The sequence below is a fragment of the Cygnus olor genome, chromosome 11 (genome assembly GCF_009769625.2).
Source record: "Cygnus olor isolate bCygOlo1 chromosome 11, bCygOlo1.pri.v2, whole genome shotgun sequence".
NCBI lineage: Eukaryota > Metazoa > Chordata > Aves > Anseriformes > Anatidae > Cygnus > Cygnus olor.
In genome coordinates this window covers 21,644,924-21,671,877 of record NC_049179.1, presented here as the reverse complement: position 1 = coordinate 21,671,877, position 26,954 = coordinate 21,644,924, and the positions used below count along the sequence as shown (strand labels likewise).

Below are 26,954 nucleotides of genomic sequence, written 5' to 3'. Positions count from 1 at the left end.
GGAAGAGGCAATTCATTTAAAACGCTCAGGAATTTGTAGAAATAACTCCCTATTCCTGGGCTGCGACCATGCGGCAGAAGCAGCTCTGCCTCTGCCCGCCCGCCGGGCAGCCGTGCTCTCACGGACCTTCTTTCCTTCCTGCCAGCCCAGCTCCCCAAAGACCAGCACACGCTTGGCACGTGTGACCCCTCCTGCTGCTCCCAATTCCTGCTTCACTGGGAAGCGGTCCCTGACTGAAAACTGTACCAAAACATTCCTTTTTCGTCCGTTCTAGCCAAAATTGGACTTTTTTTCCACAGAAGTTCTCTTGAAAATTGTTTCCTTTTTGTTGTTATTTTTCTATAAAATCAAATTTCACTTTTTTCCTGATTTTTATTTTCTGGATAGCACTTTTTGTTTTTTCTTACCCTTCCCTGTAGCTTTATGAATAGTTGCAGCGCTGGGGATAGGGCGATGAGTATGGCAGCAAGAAACTAAAAATTCAAATGCGTAAAGCTAAGAATAGATTCAACCAAATTTGCGCTGTAAAGCTGTGACTGAAATGAAGTTTGTCCCTCTCTGCAAGCTTCAGGGACTTTAGATATTTCTGCCACTTTCTCTCCGACTCACTTCTCAAGCACGGCACGTGGAGGCGCTCCCAGTGGTGCAGCCGGCGTTTGGCGCCCAGCGAGGTCTCCAGTCCTACCGTGTGGTCGGTGAGGCAGGGAGGGCACCAGCACCTGATGGGTGTGGGACACGTCTCCTTTTGGCTCTTTGCTGATGTCCCACTGACGACAGAATCAGCCCGATGCTCACATCCGCAGGGCATCCCGAGCACGTGCCGGCTCGTGGCACGGCGCAGGGGCGCTGGGGGCGGTCGCGGCGAGCCCCGCTCACGCTGTCCCTGTGTCCGCAGATCGCCTCCCTGCTCAAGGACCACGAGCGCATCCAGTCCGTGCAGAGCAGCGCCCCGAGTGACGACGACAGCGACATCAAGAAAATCAAAAAGGTTTGCCCCAGCTGGGGGACCCGCGGGGACAGGCTGAGGGCTGGAAGCGCGATCCTTGCGCTCTCGGAGCAGCTTGTGGGGGAGCTGCTCGAGCAGATTCCAGGGAACATTGCTGCTCATAGAGACTGTAAGGAGGTGAACGTGTCTTGTAAATCTGGGCGTCCTGCTGGCTGTTTGGTCTGTTGGGTGCTCTCTGCTCTCCCCTGGTGACCGAGCAGTCTTGGCCAGCTCACACACAAATCGCACCTTCTTACGTGTCACTTCTCCAGGGGCTGTGGTTAACCCTTTTATTTTTAAGCAGAAAAACCACCACCCAAGCAGAGTTCTCCGCAGGAAGCAATAGCCCCTGCAGCGAAACCTGCTGCAAATCGGCTGCCCTTGGCGAGAGCACGCCGTGCTGCGCAGCAGGCACCACTCGTTGCACGCCCTGCTCCAGCACCCTGCAGCACCCCGCAGTGGTCGGCGGCACGGGGCGAGTGCATCGAGGCGTGCGTGCTGCCCAGGAGCCTCCCTGGGCACCTGCGGGGCACGGGCAGTGAAACCTGCATTTAGGTTGGGTTCGGTGCCTGTTGTCCTGCTGCGGGAAGGTGCCTGGCACGGTTTCTGTGCAGCGGGGGGGCAGGAGTTAATGCAACAGCCTTTCTTTTCATAGGAGTTTTACATTCCCCTCTGTAAAAGGGGAAAGAGGACATTGTCTGCAATAAGGAAGTGCGTTTAAATGAATTACTGTTTGTTTCCCAGCCGGGAGACGTCACAGAAGTATAAATAACATTGTGCACCAGGCAGGGGGAACATCACTAGGTGTCTCTGCCTCCCGAAGGCGGTGTGATGGAGCCCCCCTAGCACGACCATGCCGAGCGCAGCACGGTCGCTCGGGTCGTCAGCCCGTGCCCTAACGAAGCCTCCGCTCGCTTGGCAGGTGCAGAGCTTCCTGCGGGGCTGGCTGTGCCGCAGGAAGTGGAAGACCATCATCCAGGACTACATCAGGTCCCCCCACGCCGACAGCATGCGCAAGAGGAACCAGGTGGTGTTCAGCATGCTGGAGGCCGAGGCCGAGTACGTGCAGCAGCTGCACATCCTCGTCAACAACTTCCTCCGGCCCCTGCGGATGGCAGCCAGCTCCAAGAAGCCCCCCATCACGCACGACGATGTCAGCAGCATCTTCCTCAACAGGTGGGCGCCAGCCTGGGGGCTTCATGGGAGGGGACGGGGCAGGGGGCACTTGGGGAGGCTCGGGGCTCCCAGGGACGGGTGCCGGGGTGCTCCCCGGAGCCCGCAGCAGGGCTTTGGGCGATGCAGGGCCTGGGTGGAGGTGTGCTGGGGAGATGTCTGCGGTGACAGCGCTGGGAGGGGGTGAAAATGTCCTGCAGGGCACAGGGGACGGAGGCAGCGTAGCTGCATGTGGCAGGGAGGTGGCACGGTGCAGTGCAGCAACTGGAGCCACCGGGCAGGGCTGTGGGACGAGGCGCATCGGGCAGGGATGTAGGCAGGGCTGCCTGGCGGGGAGAGCACCAAGGTGATTCATCAGCCGCTGGAAATTAAACAAATCCAGCAAACAGAGGCGAGTTACCAGCAGAAGGCATCAATTTCCCAACGGGAGCAGAAGTGAGAGCAAAGGGAATCCTGATCAGCTCCCAGCCTGAGCCGGAGGGACCGGGATTTGCAGAGCAAGGCGTGGTGCTGTGCACAGGGAAACTGATGGTGTTCGTGGGGCCGTGCACAGAGAACCGGATGGTGTTCGTGGAGCTGGGCTGGGAGGGGCGGGGGGCTCGTCCCCACACGGGGGGGGGGCTGAGGGCAGCTTCCAGGCGGCTCCTGTGTCTTTGCCCACCACCCTCTGCGTGCCCCAGGGGACCTCCCTTGTAGGGCCGTGTCCCTGGGCTACCTGGGGGCTTCCCTGTTCCCCAGCTGGGCTAGTGGTTTGGTCTAATTATTCGTTGTCTGCTTCTCGTTCATCTGCCTTTCACCTCTGGGCTTATCTTCCAGCGAAACGATCATGTTTTTGCACCAAATCTTTTACCAAGGCCTGAAAGCAAGAATATCCAGCTGGCCAACACTTGTGCTGGGTGAGTGCCCCTCACCTCACCCCTGCTGCGGGTCGTGCTCCACTCTCTGGTTTGCACTGCTCATCCTAAAGAGATTTAGCAGACTTTTTGCTAATTGGTGGCAGCAGTGCAGTGCAGCATGGCACATCGCTGTTAGCCCCTGAGCCTTGGTAATGCCGGGCACGTAGGCAAGGGCTTGAGCAAAAAAAAAAAAAAAAAAAAAAAGGAGAGAGAGAGACAAAAAAAAACAACCGGTTTCTGTGATCCCAGTGCTGCGATGCGAGCGCGCTGATCAATCCCCCAGCTAGCAGCTGTCAGAGGCTCTTAATGGGGTGCATGCACTCATCCCAGGCATGCTCACGTCCCCATGTCCCGGGTGTCCTGGCCCCTGCAGCCCCAGCCCCGTGCTCAGCCGGGGGCAGCGGCGGGCAGACCCCAGGCCAGGCGGGGCTGGAGCATCGCGCCCACCTCCCTGCTGCGCCTCTCTGCTCGCAGCCGACCTCTTCGACATCCTGCTGCCCATGCTGAACATCTACCAGGAGTTCGTCAGGAACCACCAGTACAGCCTGCAGATCCTGGCGCACTGCAAGCAGAACCGCGACTTCGACAAGCTGCTGAAGCACTACGAGGCCAAGCCGGACTGCGAGGAGAGGACCCTGGAGACCTTCCTGACCTACCCCATGTTCCAGGTGACTGCGGGCTCCAGAGGCACAACGTGGTGGTGCAAAGCCCGAGCCCCGTGGGAGGCATCTGGTGGTGGGGAGGTGAAGCCTGGGGAAGGATCACCAGGGGCTGGAACCCGTGCGGAGCCTCAGCTGCTCGGGCACCGCTGAGCTGGTGCAGCACCCATGGGGCTGCTCGGAGATGCTTCAGGAGCATCGTCTGCCCCTGGTGCTGCCCAGGACAGCTGGGCTGGAGGTGTGTGGGTGACCCCGTGCTGCCAGGACAGAGATGGGCCACGGCAGGGTCCTGGGCAGACCCAGAGCCTTCCCTCCCGTTACTGAGTTTTAGCACAAGGAGTTGGGGAGCTTTCACAACCTCCCAGATCAGGGGGTTGGAGGCAGCACCGGGTGGGGACGGAGAGCCCTCTGTGCCCTCCCTGCCCACCCGCATCCCCCCACTGCCACGGCTGATTCCCTGCTGTGGTTTGCTGTGCTGCAGATCCCCCGGTACATCCTGACGCTGCACGAGCTGCTGGCTCACACCCCGCACGAGCACGTGGAGAGGAACAGCCTGGATTATGCCAAGTCCAAGCTGGAAGAGCTGTCCAGGTCAGAGCTGCTGGGGTCGGCTGCTGTCAGCCTGCACTGCTGGGGGGCCCTGGGCCAGGGGCTCTGGGGCTGGGCAGGGGGAGGCAATGGGGCAGGGGCTCCATGTCCTGGAGGCACCCGGGACTCGGTGTCTGGTGCTTTCAGCAGGCTGAGAAATGAAGCGTTGGCAGGTATTTCCTGTGCCAAACCCACTGATCCTCAGTCCTGAGCCTGCTCATGTGAAGAGTTTCCATCCCTTTTCTGCTCCTCAAGGAGCAGGGACGTTGGAGGTGGTTTCATGATGAGGGGGAATTTGTCTGCCCTGAACCACAATTTTGTGATTTCCCAGCAAGAACGGGAGTGCAAGAAGCACTTCAATCTTTAGAAATCTAGAGGTATAATCTGGACCAATATGTAGGTTATCTCCTGAGCTCCAGAGCCTGTCTGTATAAATACAGATGAAGGCTGTAATTCTCTTGATATCCCTTCATTTGTAATCCTACCTTGTGCAGCCCTCCAGAGTGTTAGAAGGGATCCACTGGGAGAGCTCGGGCACATTTCACTCCAACTCCAAATTTCTCTTCTCCCTCCTTCAGGATAATGCACGACGAAGTGAGCGAGACCGAAAATATTCGGAAAAATCTGGCGATAGAGAGGATGATTATTGAAGGCTGTGAGATTCTGCTGGATACCAGCCAGACTTTTGTCAGGCAAGGTACCGTGTTTGTGCTGACGTTCCTCCCCTCCTCGCTTAACGCAACGCCCCCCGGCCCCCGCCCCTGGGCACAGCACCTCTCTGCGGCGCAGTCTGGCGAGCTGTGAAATTCAAAAATATTGCCCCTTTTCCACTTTTCTCTGGTCCAAAGCACCTCACTTTCAGGCAGGCTCAGCGTCGCGGTGTAGTGCAGCACGGAGGCAGAGCGTGCGTTTTGCAGTTACTGGTCTCCTACCCCCAGACAGGTGGCGGGCACGGGGGAGACCGGGTGCCGCAGCCGGTGCCCTCTCGGTCTCTGGGGCCTCAATAACCGCTTGCTGGTCCCGTCCCAGCCCTGTACTTGCAGTCACACTTGCCACTGCCCTGCCCCAGGACCGTGCCCTATTCCCATCCCCATCCCCGCCGATGCCCGGTGGTGGCGGAGCCAGGGATGGCGCCTCTCTCTCGCAGGGTCCCTCATCCAAGTGCCGATGTCGGAGAAGGGGAAGATCACGCGGGGGCGCCTGGGGTCCCTCTCGCTGAGGAAGGAGGGCGAGCGGCAGTGCTTCCTCTTCTCCAAGCACTTGATCATCTGCACCCGGGGCTCGGGCGGAAAGCTGCACCTCACCAAGGTGGGCGCGAGGCACCGGCGGCAGAGGCCGGTGCTCGCTGCAGTCACGGGGGGGTCTCAGGTGCCAGCACACCCTCGCGTGGCCGCAGCCCCCTGTGGGCACAGGGTGGTCACATTCCTTCCACGTGGCCGGGCGTCCGTCAGCGGTGTGTGAGCTCTGAGTCATGTGCAAAGACGAGAGACTGCCAGTTCTCGGTAAAGGAAGGTGTGCTGCCTGGCAGCAGAAGCCCTGACAATCTATTCAGTGAGAAACTTAAATTACAGCCTAGGTTTGTACGCAGCACTCGCAGTCTTCTCCGGTCCCTTCCCAAGACTCAGGCTTTTGTTGGAGGAAGTTTTGCAGTTAATTGAGCAAGAATCGTAGAGAAATTGCTCGTTGCTGGCATTAAATTATCAGTTTGAAAAATGACAGTCCGTGGCGAAGAGTTGATAATTACAACAACAGACTTTTGGGAAATTTAATTTAAAGCTCATATTAAATAATTTATAAACAAACAGTTGATCGGTTATACAAGGAAAACTGACACCCCAGCAGTCAGAAACTGCTTTTTTCCACTCAAATCTCTCGCCGCGCTGGCAGCGGCACCAGGAGCCCTGCGGCACCTCCCGGCCCCAGGCTGGGGAGCGGGGGCTGTGAGCAGGGGTCCAGGGCGGGGAGCTGGGGCAGGGGTAGGGCCCCCTCCCACCCCGGGAGGGCTGGGGTTTGCCGTCCCACCTCTGACCTCCTACCCCTGCTCTGCAGAACGGCGTCATCTCCCTCATTGACTGCACCCTGATAGAGGAGCAGGAGAGCACCGACGAGGACGGTAGGTGCCCTCTGCGCCCCCGCGGCCCTGGGGGCAGTCGCAGCGTGCTCGGTGCTGCTGGTGTCCTCTGTAACTGGTGTGGAAATTCCCCCCTGGAAACTCCTACAGTCCCTCCGTACGGGGTAAAACTGACTGCACAGAGCTCCTGGAGGAAATTCAGGTCCTGAATAGACTCAAGGAAGTCATAATCTACTGGCTGAATGTAATTAAGTAAATTATTTACTGTGTACCAAACAGATGCACTTGTATGTAAATATAATCCTTCCCAGGCAGGCAGCGAGCATCGCACAACTCAGTGCTAGCAAGTCGAAAAAGGCAAAGATGCTGGATGTCCTCGGCCATGCCTGCTTAATTACAGATTAGTTGTGGAGGAGCACAGGTCCCTTTCTCCTGTCCTCATTACAAGTTTCCTAACCCTCAGCCGGGAGCCAGACTCTCCCCTGGCACACAGCACTGGGCCCAAACACGAGGCCACGCTGCGCTGGTGGCGTGCAGACTTGATCTGCAAACACAGAGCCTTTCCCCAGGAACCTGTCGTGTCCTCACCCCAGACAACCCTCAAAACGCAACGAGCTCCTTAGAACCTTAATACAGCGTATCCTGGGGGAGAAAGGGGTGCAGAAATCTTTCCGAAATCACTGTTTGTTTTTTTCTATTCCAAAGCGAAAGCGTCGGGGCAAGACATTGACCACCTCGACTTCAAAATTGTGGTGGAGCCAAAAGATGCCTCATCTTTCACAGTCATCCTCGTGGCATCGTCCAGGCAGGAGAAGGCTGCCTGGACCAGTGACATCAGCCAGGTAGGACCGAGCCGCCAAGGCCCCGAGGGAGGAGGTGCAGCCCTGGCCCTGCGGTGCCGCCCGCGGGGGCTGCAGGCGGGCAGGCCACCAGGAGCGCAGTTCTGTGCAGGGGTGGCCGGTGCTGGGAGGCACCGAGCCTTCGGTGCCCGGTAGCTTGGAAAGGAGGAGGTGGAGTAGGAGGGTGCCAAGGGCTGCAGCAGGTCGGCAGGGGCTGCGCTCTGCCCCGCTCTGTGCTCTGCAGTGGGTTTCTGCTCTGAGTCCCGCATGTGGTAACACTTTGCACCTGCTCTGCGCTTCCTTTAGACAAATGACTTCAGAGACATTTTTTTCCCAGGTGGGAGGAAGAAGAAAAGTTATCAAATAGGGGTTTCCTCATAGCCACTGTGTCCTTGCCTGCGTCCCCTTGCAGAGCAGCAGTGCCCGAGGCCCGCCGTGGGCAGGTGCTGGTGCCCACCCGCGGCAGGGAGCTGACAGCTCCTGGCTGCTGTCACCCCACAACACCCGGTCCCTTGCCCCGTGGCAGGACAATCCTGATGCCATGCGATGGCTCAGTCCTGGTCCTGCCCACACCGTGGTCCCCAGCAGCGCCAGGAGGGAGCGGTGCGGCGCCGCAGCTCCCCGGGTCCCTGCCAAGCGCTCTGCAGCAGCGTGGGCGCGGAGGAGCTCAGCTGGGGTGGTGAGGGGTGAGCGCGGGTTTCTGGGGTCTCCTGCGGTGCCCAGTGCCTGGCAGCACACTGCGCCAGCCGGGGCCTCGCAGAGCTCTGGGGAAAGTCAAGCAGGGCTGTCCTCGCCGCGGCTGCCTTCTCCCACGTCCCACCCGTGTCACTTGCAGTGCGTGGACAACATCCGCTGCAACGGCCTCATGATGAACGCCTTCGAGGAGAACTCCAAGGTCACCGTTCCCCAGATGATCAAGTGAGTGCTGCCAGAGCCGGGCACAGCTGGGTGCTGCAGGGCCGCTGCCCTGCCCCGCTCCAGCACAGCTCCCTCCACAGCTGAACGTCCCAGTCCTGCCGAAATCACCGTGTGGCAGGTGGGAGAGGTGTGCAGCCCTGCCTGCGGCCCCCAGTCAGTGATGCTGTACAGACTGGTGCTGGGCGAGGCTCAGAAGGCATTACGGCCTGACAAATATTGACCCTTTCCATCTGCCCGCCGAGCACTGTGCAGTGTTTCCACCCATTTTGGGGTGCTGAGTTCCTATTTTATCCTGGGAGCATTCCCATGGCACCTCCACGTGAGCGAGGCTCCTTCCCACCGAGGAGCCCCCAAACCTTTCCTGTGGCCCACACGTCTCAGGTGCAGCTGCTCACGCTCAGCAGCCCTTGGTTTCGTTCCAGGCTGGAACCACAGATATCTTGTTTCTCTGCAGGTCTGATGCCAGCTTGTATTGTGATGATGTTGACATTAGGTTCAGTAAAACGATGAATTCCTGCAAGGTCCTCCAGATCCGCTATGCAAGCGTGGAACGGCTCCTGGAGAGGCTGACGGACCTGCGGTTCCTGAGCATTGACTTTCTGAACACATTCCTGCATTCGTACCGCGTCTTCACCACCGCCCTGGTCGTCCTCGACAAGCTCATCACGATCTACAAGAAGCCGATCAGCGCCATCCCTGCCCGGTGAGGCTGCGCACGGCTCCGCCGCCTGTGGTGGGGACGATTTCTGCCCCTTAAGGGCCTGCAGGGCGCACAGTGCGGGGGGGCTGCACCCCCCGTGGTGCCCTCGTTGGTCCCCAGTCCATCCTCTGGTTTTCTGGGCCCTGGGGTTGCCCTGTGTTCATCCCACCCTGTTGGAAAACCCTGCCCGTGCCCTGCCTTGGAGCAGAAGTGGACAGCAGGGGCGCACCCTGCAGGGGCCGTGCCCTGGGGCTGCCCCCACTGTGGCATGGAGCCCCCCCAGTGCCAGCATTGCTGAGGGGCCCTGGAGCCACCACCGACACCTCAGAGCGGGTGCCAGCTCGCTCTTCTCCCCCTCTCTCTGCCCAGGTCCCTGGAGCTCCTGTTTGCCAACAGCCAGAACAACAAGCTGCTCTACGGCGAGCCCCCCAAGTCCCCCAGGGCCAACCGCAAGTTCTCCTCGCCGCCCCCCCTCTCCATCACCAAGTCCTCGTCCCCCAGCCGGCGCAGGAAGCTCTCCCTGAACATCCCCATCATCACGGGGGGGAAGGCGCTGGACCTGGCTGCGCTCAGCTGCTCCTCCAACGGCTATGCAAGCATGTACTCGTCCATGGCTCCGTTCAGCAAGACCACTCTGGATATAAACAAACTGTACGTGTCCAGTAACTATCCCAACAAAATCCCTGACGAAGGAGAAGCAGCCTCAGAAAAACAAGAGGAATCGCTGCCGAGCAAGCAGAGTGAGTCCCTGTGGGCTGGTGGGGGTGCATGGCTGTGGCACCGCGAGCAGTGGCCCCATCCTTAACGAGATGCTCCCCATCCTTAACGAGAACGGGAAAAGGCTGCAGCCCCCCCGGCTGTAACGTCTGTGCTTCAATTGTCCTGTCCTGGGCTGCCGGCCAAGCGCCTTCCACGTCTCGCTGGAAGGAGCAGCCGGGTCTGCAGGGAAAACCTGGAAGAGCTGAGATGGGGCTGCACCATGCACATTTCTAGCGGTGATCGTGTGTGCTCCTTGCTTCTCCCAGGTTCAGACGTGTCTGTCAGGGAGGAGTCTGACACTGACCCCAACCAGAGCGACGAGGCGGAGACTGAAACTTCCCCAACAAAGTCTCCGACTACTCCCAAGTCCATCAAGTGCAAAAACTCATCAGGTAATGAGGGAGCTGTGCGTGTCCTGCTCATGGGCCATTGGCAGCTGCCCTCTGCTCTCGAGCCTGCCGTACAGATCTGCTGAAAGACGCAGGCGTAAACCTAAGGCAGACGTGGAAAGGAGCAGGGCTCCACTCTTTAGTTAGCTGCAAGGGAACAGGGAAATGCCAAAGTCCCCGGCCCAGATCGCAGAGCTGGCCTGCATCTGCACTCCTTACTGGGTCTTCTCTTCCCTCTCCCCCCGTCTCTGTGCTGATCTGGCATTTTAGGAGTGAGTTACACTGCAAAAACGTGGGCCTGATCTGGCACCAAGCATTGATTCATCTGACAGGTTCTCCCCTGTAGCTACCCGAATGTTACCTACAGCACTCTGCTGGCTTAACCTCTGTTAAAGCTGTGCTGGATGAAACCTCACAGCAGTGCAGAACCCAGAGCCGCTCACCTCCTTTGGCAAGATGCAGGCTGGTGAGGGCGGGGGGCTCGGCATGGGATGGGGACGGGGACAGGGGTGGGGTGCTGCGGGGAGGGGACCTGCCTGGGGCTGCTGCCGTGGCTGAGTGCTGTTGTGTGCCCCCCAGACTTCTCCTTGTTTTCCTACAACAACGGCGTGGTGATGACGTCCTGTCGGGAGCTCGACAGCAACCGCAGCGCCCTGTCTGCCGCCTCTGCCTTCGCCATAGCCACGGCGGGCGCCAACGAGGGGACGCCCACCAAGGAGAAGTACCGGAGGATGTCCCTTGCCAGCGCAGGTACACGGCCCCGGGCTGCACCGCTGCGGGAACAAGCTCTGTGGGCACCCATCTCTGTCGTGTCTGGCCGTTTTCCTCCAAGAGCACTCTGGCTCTGGGGTCAGCACATTGCGAGCGGCCAGACCTTTTGCACCCACAGTTGGCTGTGTGCACAGCCCCAGGCACCCCCTGCCCTGCAGCACAGAGCCTTGCTGGCTCCTGCATCTTCACGGTGCTCGGAGAGCTGGGGGTTTGCCTTCTAGCAATCCTAAAAATAGCCCTAAGCAATCCCTGGCAGAGCTGTGGCTGCGCTAAATGGTGGGCCATCCTTTCAGGCTTCCCAACCGACCAGCGGAACGGGGACAAGGAGTTTGTGATCCGGAGAGCGGCCACCAACAGGGTCCTCAACGTGCTGCGGCACTGGGTCTCCAAACACTCACAGGTGTGGTGCGGGGGGGCTGGGATGGGCACTGGGGGGGTCCCAGGCTCAGGGGGCTCCCACGTGGCGCAGGGGCTGGGGCAGCTCAGGGGCCTTGGTGCGCTCTTTGGGGTCGCTCAGCGCTGGCACAGGTTCGGCTGCATGCCTGTGGGCTCAGCCAGGCTCCAGCTGGAAAGGCAATTTGCCTTTTTTTTTTTTTTTTTAATTAAGCAAATGAGTGGACATGGGGAGGAGATGAAAGCTGCCAAGCAGGGGAGCTGGAGCTCCTCGTGCATGGCACAGAGGACGAGGCGATTTGATTGCAGTGTTTGCATATTCAGTGTGCACGTGAGGAGAGGTGGGATCTGCTGGTATCCTCCTGCTGGGTACCACGGCACGGGGCTGCTGGAAGTGGGTTGGCTGGGTTTGATTCCTGCTCAGAGGCTGCAGGATGCGATCAGGGTCAGAGAGCCCGGGGCTTCCCTTGCTGTTCCTCGTCCCCCTCTGCTGCCCGTTTCTCCGGGCTGGGGCACAGCCGGCTGGGGATTGGTGCTGGGGGCAGGCACCCCCCAGTTGTTACTGGGAAGGCCACAGGCTTCTCCCAGTCCAGGTGATGCCAATGCAGAAAGACAAAATGAGCCCAGAGCATTTCTTGCTGGTTTTCCCCAGGGTGGGAGCAGCCGGCCCGTTGTGCCCGCTCCGTGAGTAGCGCGAGCGGGTGATTAATCGCGGAGAGGCTTTAAGCAGGCAGCGAGGAGAGCTGCTTGGAACGGGCTATAATGGGAGTAACATTGATTAAAATTGTAACTGTGCCCATTTTGGCAGGACTTTGAAACCAACGAGGAGCTGAAGTTCAGAGTGATTAGCTTTCTGGAGGAAGTTATTCACGATCCTGAGCTCCTGACCCAGGAGAGGAAAGCGGCAGCCAATATTATAAGGTAAAGGGATCTTGGTGCCGTTTGCTTTCCTGGACGCTGTGCCAGGCTCTCGGCGGCTGCTTTCAGCTCTCACCCAGGATAAAAGCAGGCATGAAACCCTAGCACGGGGTCTGGCAGCAGGTTCAGGAGGTGCCTGCAAAGAGGAAAAGCTCTCTGCATCCCAGCGCATCCGAGCAGCAATGGGAGCGCGGGGGCCACAAGCGGGGCATGCCACCTCCGTCCCTTGTGCCTCTCACTGGTGCTTAACTCTGAGTGCTTAACCTGCAAAAACCCATGAACATGAAGTCACGCCATGGCCCCGTCTGGTGCATGCAGACCCATCGCTTCCCCAGCTAAGGCAGCGCTGCCTTTTTGTGCTGCAGGACTCTGACGCAGGAGGATCCCGGAGACAACCAGATAACCCTGGAGGAGGTGGTGCAGATGGTGAGTACTTCTCCCCTCCCCTCACTCCCTCTGGTTGCTTGACATGGTGCCAGGCCAGCGTTGGCACAGCAGCCCTGATGAGGTCCTGTTGCTGCAGCTGGACAGACAGATGGACAGACGGAGGCTGCACGGGGCCCTGCAGGGCTCCTCCTGCCCCCCGGGACCTGCGCACACCCAGCCTGGCAGGGAGCAGCTCTCCAGGGCTGCTGTCAGGGCGTTACAGCGCAGGGACAGGTTTCAGGAGGACGGGGCCAGCAGTGAGCACAGCTGGGTCTGCTGCTGCTGCCGGCAGCTCTGGTCCTGCCCCAGCCACGTCTGTCCGTCTGCACCCCCAGCAGTGCCGATGCAGTAGGCACGTGGACACGTCCGCCCGAGGGGCGCAGGAGAACTCTGTGGCTCCTGGTGTCCCCCGTGTCCTCGTCCTGTGCCAGCGCTGCTGCCCACGGGCTCAAAGCAACGAGTGTTAGCACAGCTGGCTTCAGCACAGAGCTGCTCCCGCAAGCAGAGCCCAGGGAGCGTGCAATGAACTTACACACGTCAGGGTGGCTGCAGCACGGGTGCCACTTCTGCGTGTTTAGCAAAAACAAAGCCGGTTCCCAGGCAAAAAACAAGAGCCACTTCAAATTGGCCTGATGCACCTGAAATAACAGTGCCTCCGGCCTTTGGATCTGCCTCCTGGTTTCTGGAGTTTTTGAGTCCCTTCAGGGTTTTTTAGGCTTTTGTCTGCAGTCACTGGTGCTGCAAACTGCCTTTGAAGAGGAGAACACAAACAAACCCAGGTTTTCAGTCTGCCCCTCCTCCTGAGGAGCCGAACTGTAAGGAAAACACCCAGGAAAGGCAGCGACCTGCAGGCAGTGCAGGGTTTTGAGGTGCACGTGTTAGTGCCAAAGCACAGCCAAGTCCCTGCGCGAGGTCCCTGTGCAGGGTCTGGGGGCAGAAGTTGTGGCTGGGCCCCAGCCCCCCCAGCTTGGGTGGTGGCTGCAGGCACCTGGGCAGCTGCAGCCTGAGGACCAGGACATCCCTGTTCGTGCTGCTTTTATGGACGTCCCCTGGAAAAGCCATCCCGAGCAGCTCCGGGTCCTCGCTCTGCTGACCACACGGATGCTTGTGGAGCGGCGCTGCTCCAGCTGGGAATCCCTGGTGCTTTGTTAATTAAACAGATGTAGACCAGAAAGGCAGTGGTTACAGAAATCAGCGTGCCGGGGCCTGTTCTGGAGCTGACGCCTAATTACTGCAGTCGAGAAGATTAGTTAATTTTGTGTTCGTACATGTGCACGGGTGGTAACGTGATTAAAGCTCCCCAGGCTGCACAAAGCCAGCAGATCCCAGTGCTGGTGGGATGTGGGACGTGGGGACCCTGCCCCGTGAGCTCCCTCCTGGCTGCTTGGTGGATTTCTTGGTACTGGAGGTGCCTTTGGCCTTATTTTATGTCTATGAGTTGTGAGAAGTCTTAATGAATTAGCCCTAATTGTCACCTTTGCTGTTTAGGCTGAGGGAGTCAAAGCAGAGCCTTTTGAAAATCACTCGGCTCTGGAAATAGCAGAGCAGCTGACGCTGCTCGATCACCTCGTCTTCAAGAAGATCCCGTACGAGTAAGTGTCCCGGGGTGGCTGGGGGGGGTCTCCTCCCGTCCCCTGGCCAGTGCCCACCCACCCGCAGGGTCCACCTGGAGCCCAGACGCGGGGTCCCGGCCACCCATAGGGCTGGTAGGGCTTGGGTGCTGCGGGACGATGGGGAACGGGCCTTGCTATGCACGTTGTCCTTCACAGGGAGTTCTTTGGGCAAGGCTGGATGAAGCTTGAGAAGAACGAAAGGACTCCTTACATCATGAAAAACACAAAACACTTTAACGACGTAAGTGCGGCCATGGGGCAGGGAGAGGGTGCAGGAGCAGCAGCACAGCCACACCTGCCCCAGTGTTGGCTGGGATTCACGAGTTTTATCTGCTTCCATCTGTGCTCGATGGATGCTCAGGGCTCTGGGGGACCACTGCAGGTGGGGCACCTCCCGGTGCAGGCATGCTGGCTCCCTCTGCAGCTATTGCTACTGCAGAGAAGGGAAATCCTGTAAAAAAGCTTGTAGCTGAGGGGGGAGGCTGCTGCCCGAAGCACTTGTGACACCGGGCTGGGGCTGTCGTCTTCCTGAAGGTCAGTAACTTGATAGCGTCTGAGATCCTGCGCAACGAGGAGATCAACGCGCGAGTGAGCTCCATCGAGAAGTGGGTGGCCGTGGCGGACATCTGCCGGTGCCTGCACAACTACAACGCCGTGCTGGAGATCACCTCCTCCCTCAACCGCAGTGCCATCTTCCGCCTGAAGAAAACCTGGCTCAAGGTTTCCAAGCAGGTACGGTGTGGGGCTGAGCCGTCCCCCGAGCAGCCCACCCCCTGCCTGGCCACCGGGTCTGTTCGTCCGGTGGGCTGGATGTGCCTGCAGCTAAAGGAGCCTTTTCTAAAGCGTGATAGTTGCAGTGCACACACGTGTGCTTCTTTAAACTGTTTTTTTTTTTTTTCGGGGCTCCTCATACCAATTATGGATGAGCAAAATTAATTCACGTGTTGGTTTACTTGGTACAGAAATAGCTTGTATCGAGTCTGACTGAGCCCAGGGGCTGCCAGAGCCAGAGCCGCTGTGTGGGCTCCTCTCTGAGTCTGAAACATCTTGTGTTGTCTTTTTTTTCCTGCAAAAAGCCAAACCTGTAAATTTAGACAGGCACTGGAGAAGGAGCAGGTGGGAGGTAGGGGAGGGGAACTGTGCATAGCCTATCCTTGTTACATGCTGGAGGAGTTTTGCTTTCCAGTGCTCGCTCAGCTCCTCTGGAGGTCTCCAGGAGCTGTGTGCAGCACCCAGGGCAGCGGCTGCGGGTGTCCCATGGCCGGGCAGGGGCTGCAGCGGGGTGCGCAGCATGGGGTGGCCCCGGGAACGGGGTCCCTTCCCACACTGCCCCAAACCCTTGGGTCTCTTGCAGACGAAGGCTCTGATCGACAAGCTGCAAAAGCTGGTGTCGTCGGAGGGCAGGTTCAAGAACCTGAGGGAGGCGCTGAAGAAGTAAGTGGAGGTGGCGGTGCCCCGTGGCTGGCCCAGGCCCCGGCTGAGCGGTGCACACCGTCCGGGAGGCTCCCACGTTGCGCAGGCACCATGGGCTGGGACCTCGCTCACGAGCTCGTTTCAGAGCCCGTGCTGGTGGGAAGTCTCGTCCAGCAGGCACGGGGCAGCAGCTTGCAGAGCAATCCCAAATAATGCGCTGCTCCTTTGAGCAGCGGTGCGGGAAGATGTGAGCAAAAGGGCCTCCCGGGCGATTTTCGTTAATTGTCTCAGCCTGCAGGGAGGCAGTAGGGGTGAGCTCTGGAGTCCCTGTGCGTTAGAGAACCCTTCAAACCCTGACCTCTGCAGGGCCCGGCCCTTCTCCCTCCCCTCCAGAGCCCAGACAAGCCCCGAGTAAGGAAGTTTTCTCTCTCGTTTGTTTCCGATTCGCTTCTGAAGCTGTGACCCTCCTTGTGTCCCCTACCTGGGGATGTACCTGACCGACCTGGCCTTCATAGAGGAGGGGACCCCGAATTACACCGAGGACGGGCTGGTGAACTTCTCCAAAATGAGGATGGTGAGTGCTGTGGCCCTGCTGCGCCAGGCTGTGAGACCGGTGGGTCTGGGCACCAGACGGGTGCGAAGGGGACCAGGCGGCTCCGCTCCTGTGCTGGGGTGGAAGGATGCGGGCAGGGCGGTGGCTCGCTGCCCCGCTAGTGCCGGGATGTGGTGGCAGTGGTGATGGCTGAACCGTAAACATCAGCTTTTTCCTCTCCCTGGACAGATTTCCCACATCATAAGAGAGATCCGCCAGTTCCAGCAAACCTCCTACAAGATCGAGCACCAGCCTAAGGTACGAGGGCCGCACGCTCCCTCCTCTCCTCGTGCCCCACCTGAACTGCAGTGCCCGAGCCTTGGATCTTTGGCAGCTCCTTTGGGGAAGATGTGGGACTTCTGTGCTCCCCGTGCTTGGAGTGGCCAGGGAGTGTCAGAGCCATGCACAGAAAGGGGTTGGGTGGGTTTCCTGGTGGGTGGGTTCCCCTATGCGGGAGAGCTGCTCCTGGGCAGGCACTCGGCCAGAGCTCGTGTTTTACCTGGGGCTGAAAGGAGGAATGCGTAACAAGTGGCAGTGGGACCGCGTTTGGTGCTCCCTTGGTGTTTGCTGCTGCAGCAGAAGCGTGGCTGGTGCCTCCCCGCTGGGAGTGGTGCTGGTGCTGGTGCTGTGCTGCAGGCGGCCAGCAGGGCTGCAGGGACGGAGGGCAGCTGCAGCAGCTCCCCTGGGTGCTGCAGGGGAGGCATTGCTTCAGACAGCCACCATGCCTGGGTGCAACAGGCTCAGCACCAGCTGAGCATTGACCTTTCTCCCGATGTGGTTCCTGCCGTTGTGGACATTCGGCAGAGCTGGGGTCGTGTCCAGGCTGTGCTCGCTCAGCACCCCATGCACCCGTGGTGCGTGGCTAACAGCGCGGGATCTGCGATGCATGCACCAAGGGCTGCCTTGGCCAGCTGTGTGCGGGACGGGCAGCGCGGCGGTTAGCAGCCAGCACCCTGGGGTGCTCCTGGGGCTGCTTGGAGCGATTATAAAGTGCGCGCACTGCTTGCTTACAGGGACCACAGTGGGATGCACCACAGCAGCTGTGCTCTCCCTTGGTGCTGCCACTTCCCTGCAGCAGCTTTGCACAGAGCAGAGCCACTCTGTGTCCTCCCCGGTCCCCCGAAAGTTGCAGCTGGGCTGTCCCAGCCCAGGCTAGAGGTGAGGAGGAGTTGCCGTGCCAAGGGCTGCAGGCTGCCAGCACAGACCGTCCCACCCATGCAGCCTGGCACTGGTGGCTTCTGCCATGCGGTGTCCCCCACATGCGTGAGGAGATGGCAGGTTGTGGCCACCCTCGTGCTTCCTCTGCTGCTGCACAGGGGAACCACCCAGGAAGCATCGTCTTGGTGCGGGGTTTCCGCTGCCTGCAGGGCTGTTGCTCTCCAGAAGCAGCAGGGCCCATCCTGGAGTGGTGCCTCTGCACTGCAGCCGTCCGCTGAGCCTGTGCCATGCCCTGGCCGCAGCACTAAACCCCCCCAGTGCTGGGGGCTCCTGGGGTGGTGGCGGGAGCTGCCCGCGTTCCTCCAGACCATGACCCCCAGCTGGGCCGTGCAGGCTGCGGGATGCAGGCTCTGATTTTTCACTTCTGCAGCGCTGGGTACCCACAGCCTGGTACCCGCGAGGGGCCAGGCTGATGCTGCAGCCGGGTCTCACCGGGACGCACCAGATAAATCCCTGCCTCTTCCTGGCTGCCAGTGCTTGGGGAAAAGAGACGTGTCTGTGAAAGCTCCCCAGGCCTGAGAAATCCACTGAAAACTGCCCACCCCGAGTGCAACTCCTGCTGGTGCTTTGCTGCCAGCTGACCATGACCCCCCCCAGCCAGCACCAGCTGTGCTGCGGTGCTGCCAGAGAGGCCAAAATGGCACTGAGGAAAAACTCTCCCAGAACTGCTAGCAGGTTTTCTGCTAACGCCAGAGCAAATGTCCTGCCCTGTCAGCAGCATTCCTGCAGCAAGAGCCTGCGTTCCCTGTGCTAAGGTTAGAGGGCCTTAATTATCAGGATTTTGTGTTCTCAACTGAAGAGAGCTGTGTGGCTGATAAAACAGCATGGGAGAGGACAGCTAGGCAAGAAAAGCAGAAGAGCAACTGAGGACTGGATGACTTTGCAATCCTGGGGTGGGATAAGCACGTGCAATGCCTGTGTCCGTTGGCAGGCCCTTCTCGGCCTTTCTCCATTCCTCACTTCAGCGTTTATCACTGGCCGCAGCGCGAGGCAGAGGTGAGTGCAGCTGCTGACGGTCTGACTCCGTCCCCAGGTGACGCAGTACTTGCTGGACCAGTCGTTCGTGATGGATGAGGAAACCCTTTACGAAGCGTCTCTGCGAATAGAGCCCAAACTGCCTTCCTGAAGCCCGAGAGCGGCCGGCGGCTGCTCGTGTACACACGCTATACCATACTGTACATAGCTCTTTGTTTATGTCGGACGCCCTGGAGTGACTCCCACGTATGTGCTTCTCCGAGCAAACCCAGCCCCTCGGTATTAGGCCACAGTAGCCCTCGCGTAGGATTTCCCGCGTTGTTTGAGGTTTCACGCGTTGACACTTTGCTGGAGTCCCGGTTTCTTTTCGATGATGTTATTTTTGTCATTTGTTCTTCTCGAGGGGGTTGGGGGCAGCGGGGCGGCGGGACGTACACGAGCCGTGCGGGCACTCGCCTCCCTCGCCCAGCCTGGCACGGGGAGCGGCTGCGTGGCGCCGGGCTGCAGGGCAGGGGGACGCGGCTGGCGCCCGCGGGCGCTGTCTGCGGCCCTGTCTCTGTAAGGCAGTGGAACAGCATCAATTAAAGTTATCCCACCGTACGAAGCTGCCCTCTCTTTGTGTGCCACCACCCCCTGCCAGGGGGCTCCTGCGCGGACCTCCCGCTGCGAGCGGGGAGAGGAAACGGACCTCGTGCCCTTAGCTGCATTCTGCTCCTGCAAGCTCCTGTTGATATGCTACAGCTCCGTATTCCTTGTGACAACTGAGTAACATGATGTAGAATTAGACAAAATGACCGAGTGTTTTTATTACATATACTGTAATCCTGTCTAACCACCTTCTAGCAGGAATATAGTAATGTAGTGCTTATTCTGTGAATATTACCATGTATTTTTTACATTGTACAGTATATAAACACAGTTTAACTTTAAAGTGGCAGGCATGCTCCACTATAACAGACAGAAAACTTTTGCTGTAAGCAATACCTCGTGGTATGAGAATTCTATTTCAAGCCCTAAAATATTTCAACTTACAGCTTGTTTGGAAAAATATTTCCATTTTTGTAAAAATATATGTTTCCTGATTACCTCTTGCTAATAAATCTATTCTATCTCAGGGTGAACGCGGACTGGTGACGTTTTTATCAGCCGGGGCCAAACGCCTGCCCCGCACGGCTCGGGGGGGGGCCGGGGGGGAGCCGTGCCCGGAGGGGGGGGCCCGGCGGCGGCGGCGGGTCCGGCCCGCCCCGGGGAGGGACCGGGTGCCCCGCTCCGCCCCGCGGAGGCTCGGCACGGCTCGGCACGGCACGGCACGGCTCGGCTCGGCTCGGCACGGCACGGCACGGCTCGGCGATGGGCTGCCCCGTGCTGCTAGCTTTGGCCGCGCTCCTGGCGCCCGCCGCCGCCTCGGCGATCACGGCTCAAGGTACCGGGAGGGGACGGGGTGGCACGGCTTGGCACGGCACGGCACGGCATGGCACGGCTCGGGTCGGCACGGCTCGCTGCGCCGCTCCGGGTGCTTGCCGGGCCGCGGCCCTGCCCGAGCTGCTCGGCTGGGGTGGGGCGAGCCGGGGCGAGCCGGGCTGGGGCGAGCCGAGCCGGGCGAGCCGCCGACACGCCGCTCTCCTCTCTCCCGCAGAGGAGCAGCTCTTCAAGGCCTGGATGCTGCAGGTAAAGCTCCGCTGCCGCCGGGGGCCGAGCCGAGCCGGGCCGGGCCGGGCCGGGCCGGGAGCGGCTCCCCGGGGGCGCGGGGCCGGAGGCGGCTCCGTGCGGGCCGGGGGCGGCTCGGGGGGCGCCCGGGGGCGGCTCCGTCGCGGGGCGCTGCCACTCGTGCGCCTCGTGGCAGAACGGGAGGCGCTACGGGCCGGCCGAGTACGGGCACCGGCTGCGGGTCTTCGTGGGCAACAAGCGGCGCATCGACGAGCACAACGCCGGCAACCACAGCTTCGAAAGTAGGAGCTGCCTCTGCCCCCGGCCTCGTCCCCCCAGCGCCGTTCTTCGGCGAATACAGCACTCCTCCTTCCTCCTTTTTTTTTTTGTTAAGTGGGCCTCAACCAGTTCTCTGATCTGACCTTCACGGAGTTCAAAAAGATGTACCTGTGGAGAGAGCCCCAGGTAAGTCAATCGGGAGCCCGTGCCGCGGGGGGCTCCGTGCCGTGGGGGGCTCTGCGCCCACCCAAGGGCCACCACCCGGCGGCTGCGTGGCCCGAGCCCGCAGCCCTCCCGCCTCGCTCGCAGAACTGCTCGGCCACGAAGGGGAACTTCCTGCGCAGCTCGGGGCCGTATCCTGACTCTGTCGACTGGAGGAAGAAAGGGAATTACGTGACGCCTGTGAAAAACCAGGTGGGGAGCGGGAGCGATGGGCAGCGCGGCAGGAGCGGGCCCGCAGGGGGGACCACCGCTGCGGGTCTTTTTCCTCAGGGAGCCCCTCGGTGCTGGGGCAGGAGGAGGCTGCAGCCTCCCAGGCAGAGGCTGAGCCCGGGTGGAGGCTGCAGGGAGCGCCGTGCCCCTGCCGTGCCTCCTGCCCTGGCTGGTGACCCCGCCGTGCGTTACCGACCAGCTCCTCTCTGGCTCCCAACGCAGGGCCCCTGCGGGAGCTGCTGGACCTTTTCTACCACGGGGTGCCTGGAGTCGGCGATCGCGATTGCGACGGGAAAGCTGCTCTCCCTGGTAAGAGAGGTCCCTGCGGCGGGCAGAGCCCCTGCGGCTGCATGAAGCCGGGAGCTCTGTGTCCCTGGGGATGTGCCCGTTGCTGTCCCTGCTTGTGGTCTGAGTGCCTTGTTGCTCCCAGCCCCAGGCAGAGCCTTTCTCGGAGCAGGATGGGGCCGCGAGGGCTGAGCGTTGAGGGCTGACGGGTCCCTGGGAACGGGTGCTGGGGGCTGGAGCCGGCCTGTGGCAGCTCCCTGCTGCGAGAGCTCCGGGAGCAGCGTGGGGGGATGATCCTGAGCTCCCGGAACCTCTCCGTCCTGGAAGGGCTGGAAAGGCAGCAGCCGCTTAAGTGACTTACCCGAATACCCGAGGGCTGGGTATAAGTGTTAAAAACAAACTTGACCTTTGAAAGAGATCTCAGCCAGTGCCTGCGGGCCAGGCGGTGTCAGCAGGCCAGAGAAGGAAGGCACCTTCCCCTGGAGCCGCCTGCCCCCTCCTCTTCCTCCTCCTGCCGCCTCAGGCAGCACCAGCTCTGTCCAGAGGGGTGACTCTAGATCGCACGGGGCTGCACCGATAGGAACAGCGCTCAGATGTTACCTGTTGTGTGTGGTGTGTGCTGTCTCCCTTGCTCTGAATGCAGTTGTTTGTACGTACTCTGACTCAAAAACCTTGCCTGCAGGCGGAGCAGCAGTTAGTTGATTGCGCTCAGGCTTTTAACAACCATGGCTGCAGTGGGTAAGTAAGATGAAGTAGTGGAGAATAAACATTAGCATCTTGTGGTCCATGCTTGACAGCCTTCTTCAGGCGTTAGGATCCTTTCAGACCTTGGAATTTTTGTTCCTTTGAGTCTTTGAAATGTTGTTTCCCCTGGGCTGAGACCTATCAGGGAAGACGGTTTGGGGTTTCTTGTTTCATTTTTTTTTGTTTTAATTTCACCCTCTCTGAAGGTTAGAATGTTTCACAAAGTCTCCAACACTTCCTAACTTCTGTTGTTTATTAGTTTTTGTTCTGATACTTGTTTTTTTTAACAGATACCAGTCACAAGTGCTGTGTAGCTAGGCTCTAACATGCTTAGGGAAAGCAAGGGAAGTTTTATCTACTGCATTGCTCATGGGTCACACATATCTCATGGTACTCTAAGGAACCCACAGAAACCTCTGCTTCCCCTTTGGTAAATTCCTGTTGGCACTGCTAAAAGAAGCAGAAAACAGGGTTTTCTGAAATCTTTTTTCTGTAAGATAAGTGGTCCCTGAGGAATGCTCAGAGAGCTGAGCAAAACCACTTTGGTGCATTTTCTCTTTTATGTGACTCGTCGTTAGCCCTCTCGTTGTGATCACGCCCTGGTCACGTTCCCCTTTCCTTCCCTCCCCACGTGCACCCCCGGGGGGTCAGGGGGCTCCCGTCCACCCCAGGCTGCTTTGTGGGGCCCTGGGTGTTGCGTCCCAGCTGCAGGCTGGGCACAGGGCATGGAAAACCTCCTCACAGGAGGAGAGGCCAAAGTCCCCCCGGCGGTGGAGCTCGGTTGGCGGGGTTAGCGGTGTGGCCGTGGCCCAGTGGCCTCATGCCTTCGGGCTCCTGTATTGGCGTTGTCCCCAGGGAGCCTTGAGAAGGAGGTGTTGGGTGCCTGTGCAGGACCACGTGTAGGACCGTGCCCAGCAATGTGATGGACTGGGCCGGGGTTCCCAGGCGAGGAGATGCTGTGGGAACAGGCCAGAATTTGTGCCTCAGAGGGTGCAGGATGCACGCTGCCCTCCCCCTCGCTCCCTCTCCGTGCCCATAGGGTGGTGGAGGAAGGTTTATGGTGTGCTCTGCGGAAGCTGCCGCGTTGCTGTCCTAATTAATCTGCATGCTGGCTGTGTTGTTTTGCAGGGGCCTGCCAAGCCAAGCTTTCGAATACATAATGTATAACAAAGGGTTGATGGGGGAGGACGCCTACCCATACCGGGCTGAGGTACTGCCGGGCAGCTCGGGCGTGTTTCTGCATCGGGGGGTGCAGAGCAGGCTCTGGCACTGACTCCTTTCTGTCTGCGCAGAACGGCACGTGCAAGTTCCAGCCAGACAAGGCTATTGCGTTCGTCAAAGATGTTATCAACATCACGCAGGTAAGTCCCTGAGGGTGACATTTCCAAACTTCAGGGCGTTCGTTCACGCTGTGCCAGGCCTGACCTGGAAAGCATTCGGCTGCGTGCTGCTCCCTGCGGCCTGCTCCTCCTCCCTGCTGTGCACCGCAGGCGTACGGGGCCCGGCTGATCTCGTACGGGCCCGGCTGACCTCGTCCCCAGCTCGCGGGGTGTCTGCGCCCCCCTTCCCGCAGCAGGGCGTGCACCCGCCAGGCTGCAGTGAGCTCTGGCACCCATAAAGCGTGCAACCAGCTCCAGCGCCTGCAGGGAGGCGTCCGAACAGGGCTGGGCAGCGTGGCAGTGATGGCTGCCTCTGAAAGCTGCTCTCCACCGACTTATGTTGCTTGGCAGGAACACTTTGCATCCTGAGTGCGCCTGTGGGGGCTACTAACATTCCCCTAAAAGTCCTGCTGCTCCCTTTTCTGAAGGTGGCACCAGTGGAGTGCTGCAGTCATGTACAGGCACTAGGGTCTTTGCCTCCTTTCCACAGTGGGTGCACCACCAGAAAATAAGAAATTATTGGTTCTTGTATTTCAGTGCCCAGGAGAGGCACACTTCTGTCTGTGAGCAGAAAGCCAGGATTGGCCACTGTGCTCTGACTGCTGGTCCGGGACATCGTGACTGGTCCCAGTGTAACCAGGAGATAAATGACCCTGGGATCCTCTTCTTGCAGTACGATGAGGCTGGCATGGTGGAAGCTGTGGGGAAGTACAACCCGGTGAGCTTTGCATTCGAGGTGACGAGTAACTTCATGCACTACAGAAAAGGAGTCTATTCAAAGTGAGTATTTCTGAGCCTGGAGGGTGAGAGGGAGGAGGGGCTTGAATCACTCACATCTCCATTTCTCCTTCTTTGTGGCACTGGACACAGGGGCTGGACTGTATTCTTGCATTTCCTTTTAAACAGAAAATTGAAAATATAAGCAAATTGAGCCTTGAAATGCTGATTTCCCAGGGGGTAAGAGGGCAGCATGAGGAAGAGGGAACAGCGTGCTTGCAGACAGTTTACTGCTGGGAGCCAGTCCGACCTCAAGGCCAGGCTGTGTTTGAAACACAGGTCTATAGTAAAGGCAAAAAGCTACTTAAAGGGCTGATTAGTATACCTTAGAAAGACTGTGGAAGCTAATGGTGACAGGGTAGATTAGTATACCTTAGAAAGACTGTGGAAGCTAATGGTGACAGGGTAGATTTCTATTAGGCAAGAAACGGGAAAAGTGCATGTTTGGAGAGAACTAGAAAAACGCTTTAGGGTAATGAATCCCCAGTCACGTAGAACTGCAGGGAAAATTAAACGAAGAGTCTAAGCATGAGTGATCTGCCCCAGGGAGCTGCAAGGGAACGAGCAGGCAGTGTCGTGAATTCAAGTGGCTTTGCTGTTGCAATAAACGCAGTAAGTGTTTACTTAAAAAAGTTGACTGCCAGCAACAGGCAGATGTAGGGTGTGAAAGCAGGGAGACAGTCAAGATACTTTGTAATAGGACTCTAATTTAAGGAACACCTCAAGTAAAGTTACCACGTCTAGGGTAGATTTAAAGTCAAAGTGTATAGAACAATTGGTGTCCCAGGGGTTTCAGCCTGTGCTCCACAGACCAACTATTAGCAGATTCAAAAAGAGTAAATCTTTAGTGGTGGTTATTGATCTTTTAGTGATCTGCAATTTGAAATTGTGACAAAACAGTATTTGTGTAGATGGGAGCTTGTACCTTGTGTTGTCTTGATTGCAAGGCAGCAACTTTCATTGAGTGCAATTTAAAAACTGGAAATGCAAAGGAAATACAAGAAAATGTGTAGTAAGATTGAGGAGCTCACTGTTGCTTGTGCAGCATGTGAAATGCACTAAGAACTTTGTTTTTCATTGGAAAAATTCCTTTGCTTTTTTTTGTGTGTGTGTGTGTTGTAGGTTGTTCTTGTGTGACAATGTTGATGTTAATTCCGAACAAAAGGCTAGACCAGGTGCTAGGATCAAAGGTCCATATAGCCTAACACCCTGACCCCTCATACAGCCGGTAATAATTCCTGAGTGAGAAAACAGAGCTGTATCTCCTTTTCTTGTCATTCCTCCCTACTCGCCACAACTGGAAGTTCAGAGTATCCATTAGTTCTTTTTGTAGTTGGAGTGCAGTCAAAAATGCTGGCTAATCCATGATTAACTACAGGCTATTGTTTTATGTAAAAAATCTGCATTATTTTTCTTTTGCAGCCCACGATGTGAGCACACTCCCGACAAGGTGAACCATGCTGTCCTAGCTGTTGGGTATGGAGAAGAAAATGGGACTCCTTACTGGATCGTTAAGAACTCTTGGGGCCCTCTGTGGGGCATGGATGGGTAAGGAGGTCCCAGCTTTGCTAAACACATCACGATCTCCCAGTATCTGGTAAAAGAATGTCACATGCATGGGATTCCACCTGCCCACGTGAGCTGCCAGGTCACCCCGATGCTCTCAGGCTGAAATTTCACCACTGTTTCATAATCCGTGAAAAGGCAGGTAAATCATCTGAGCCTTGGGAGTGAAGAAGGAGAGCTGGTTCTGAAAACTGATCTGGGGTGACTGGTTAGGCCAGGCCCTCAGATCAGCTTCTGGGAGGTCACCAGCGACCAGGCCACCCGTGCAGTTGATGCACCTGGCTGCTGCGGGAGCTGTGTGGTGGTGCAGTGCCTCTTCTGTGCTCACACAGCCAAAGAAGAACAGGTTGTGCTGCAAGTTCACTCCAGCTCCAGAATATCTTGTGCATTTCCAGCTGCAAGTGAAACTTTATAGTTGGGTGCTAGCTTGCAATACGGGGGGACAGGGAATGGCATCTCCTGGTGACCTGCTGAAGATAACAGCTCTGTGACATGTATCTGCTCTTTGCATTGGTGTGAGAAAGGAACTCACACATGACAGCAGTCACCGTATGTCTGTGTCAGGCATGCTGACTGCTGGAGGAGCAGGGAATACTCGCTCACACCTGTTTGTTTCTTTTTCCAGGTATTTCCTAATTGAACGCGGCAAGAATATGTGTGGTCTTGCTGCTTGTGCATCTTACCCTATTCCCCAGGTGTAAGAGGAGAGCACAGGCTGGGGAAAGCGGATACAGAAAAAGGAATAATTGATCATGTGTGAATTTCTAAATGCTAAAATCAAGAAAGCACGAAGAAGAAAGAAGTCTGCTGATATTTGTTATGTGCAGGTGGATTCCTGGGCTTGCACAAAGCTTCTTGTGGTAGGCGGATCTGTGCCTGCTCTCCCTACCCAAAACCAAGCGTGCTCCTGCACCGACAGCCAGAACCCCTGGCTGCAGGCGGTGGTGTGTGCCGGGCTCCCCTGCGCTGAGAGTGAGGACAAGGGGCGGAGGAGATCCAGGAGCACACAAGGTGAAAATGCCATGCGGTCACACAACGTTAGGATGCCATACCACAACCTCACCCCTTCCTTGTGTCAGTTGTTTCTCAATCAGCAGATGCAACGTCTAGGGATTCTTTTTTTTCTCTGAAGGCAATTTTTCCTTTCTCTAGAGAAAGATGAGTGCTGTGATTTTGTAAGTTTTATCTGTGCTCATTTAATGTTTTTAATATTGTTGTAAAAGATGAAAAAATTGAGGCTATTTTAAGGAGAGCACTGAAGGAATGGATGATTTTATGAATCAATGAAGAAGCAAAAAGTTTATTGCTGTTTGAAAGCAGGACTGTGAGAAGCCCTTTTGCCAGTAGAGGGCGCTTGTGTGTTATTTCGTGCTGGCCTGCCGCTGCCCCCGCTCCTGCCTGTTAATTAAACGAATAAAAACGACCTCCACGTTTCCCCCTAGTTAACAGATGTGTTAAGTAATTAGCCGCACGGTCACGTGTGGGAGACGCTGCGCTAACATTGGAAGCGTTGCTTTCTGATCATGAACGTGGATTGAACGTGGTTGAA

General features: G+C 58.0%; 2 protein-coding genes across 9 annotated transcripts in view; both read left to right on the top strand.

Moving 5' to 3' along the window:
• Window positions 1-19,416, top strand: part of RASGRF1 (Ras protein specific guanine nucleotide releasing factor 1) — a 38,887-nt gene extending 19,471 nt beyond the window's left edge. For 5 of the 6 annotated variants that reach the window (XM_040570160.1, XM_040570158.1, XM_040570161.1 and 2 more), the window contains exons 4-27: window positions 896-988; window positions 1,908-2,161; window positions 2,975-3,054; window positions 3,529-3,722; window positions 4,195-4,304; window positions 4,880-4,998; window positions 5,449-5,609; window positions 6,351-6,414; window positions 7,078-7,214; window positions 8,047-8,129; window positions 8,584-8,832; window positions 9,199-9,569; window positions 9,855-9,980; window positions 10,557-10,727; window positions 11,042-11,148; window positions 11,950-12,062; window positions 12,425-12,485; window positions 13,974-14,077; window positions 14,255-14,339; window positions 14,633-14,830; window positions 15,453-15,532; window positions 15,968-16,085; window positions 16,293-16,361; window positions 18,355-19,416. In XM_040570160.1, the coding sequence (XP_040426094.1) occupies window positions 896-988; window positions 1,908-2,161; window positions 2,975-3,054; window positions 3,529-3,722; window positions 4,195-4,304; window positions 4,880-4,998; window positions 5,449-5,609; window positions 6,351-6,414; window positions 7,078-7,214; window positions 8,047-8,129; window positions 8,584-8,832; window positions 9,199-9,569; window positions 9,855-9,980; window positions 10,557-10,727; window positions 11,042-11,148; window positions 11,950-12,062; window positions 12,425-12,485; window positions 13,974-14,077; window positions 14,255-14,339; window positions 14,633-14,830; window positions 15,453-15,532; window positions 15,968-16,085; window positions 16,293-16,361; window positions 18,355-18,447 (3,240 nt within the window). In that variant the 3' untranslated portion in view covers window positions 18,448-19,416. The remainder of the gene's footprint in view (window positions 1-895; window positions 989-1,907; window positions 2,162-2,974; window positions 3,055-3,528; window positions 3,723-4,194; window positions 4,305-4,879; window positions 4,999-5,448; window positions 5,610-6,350; window positions 6,415-7,077; window positions 7,215-8,046; window positions 8,130-8,583; window positions 8,833-9,198; window positions 9,570-9,854; window positions 9,981-10,556; window positions 10,728-11,041; window positions 11,149-11,949; window positions 12,063-12,424; window positions 12,486-13,973; window positions 14,078-14,254; window positions 14,340-14,632; window positions 14,831-15,452; window positions 15,533-15,967; window positions 16,086-16,292; window positions 16,362-18,354) is intronic. The other variant, XM_040570159.1, reaches the window with a different exon arrangement.
• Window positions 19,417-19,540: 124 nt separating this feature from the next.
• On the top strand, window positions 19,541-26,839 carry CTSH (cathepsin H). 3 transcript variants are annotated; one of them, XM_040570092.1, is made up of 12 exons: window positions 19,544-19,719; window positions 19,933-19,964; window positions 20,140-20,245; window positions 20,338-20,408; window positions 20,532-20,636; window positions 20,877-20,963; window positions 21,622-21,677; window positions 22,812-22,893; window positions 22,976-23,044; window positions 23,736-23,842; window positions 25,262-25,387; window positions 26,031-26,839. In XM_040570092.1, exons 1-12 carry the CDS (start codon window positions 19,647-19,649, stop codon window positions 26,104-26,106), a joined length of 990 nt encoding a protein of 329 aa, XP_040426026.1. In that variant the 5' UTR covers window positions 19,544-19,646; the 3' UTR covers window positions 26,107-26,839. The 3 variants fall into 3 exon arrangements, with proteins under 3 accessions (XP_040426024.1, XP_040426025.1, XP_040426026.1); XM_040570090.1 differs by having other exon boundaries at window positions 19,541-19,719; window positions 20,532-20,963; XM_040570091.1 differs by having other exon boundaries at window positions 19,542-19,719; window positions 20,338-20,636.
• The last annotated feature ends 115 nt before the right edge of the window (window positions 26,840-26,954 follow it).

What these genes read in the sequence shown, in the direction of transcription:
- CTSH (XM_040570090.1), top strand. Translation starts at nt 19,647, where the DNA reads ATGGGCTGCCCCGTGCTGCTAGCTTTGGCCGCGCTCCTGGCGCCCGCC. An exon ending in TCAAGGCCTGGATGCTGCAG is followed by an intron (nt 19,965 to 20,139) that starts GTAAAGCTCCGC and finishes GCCTCGTGGCAG; the next exon opens with AACGGGAGGCGCTACGGGCC. An exon ending in AGAAAAGGAGTCTATTCAAA is followed by an intron (nt 23,843 to 25,261) that starts GTGAGTATTTCT and finishes TTTCTTTTGCAG; the next exon opens with CCCACGATGTGAGCACACTC.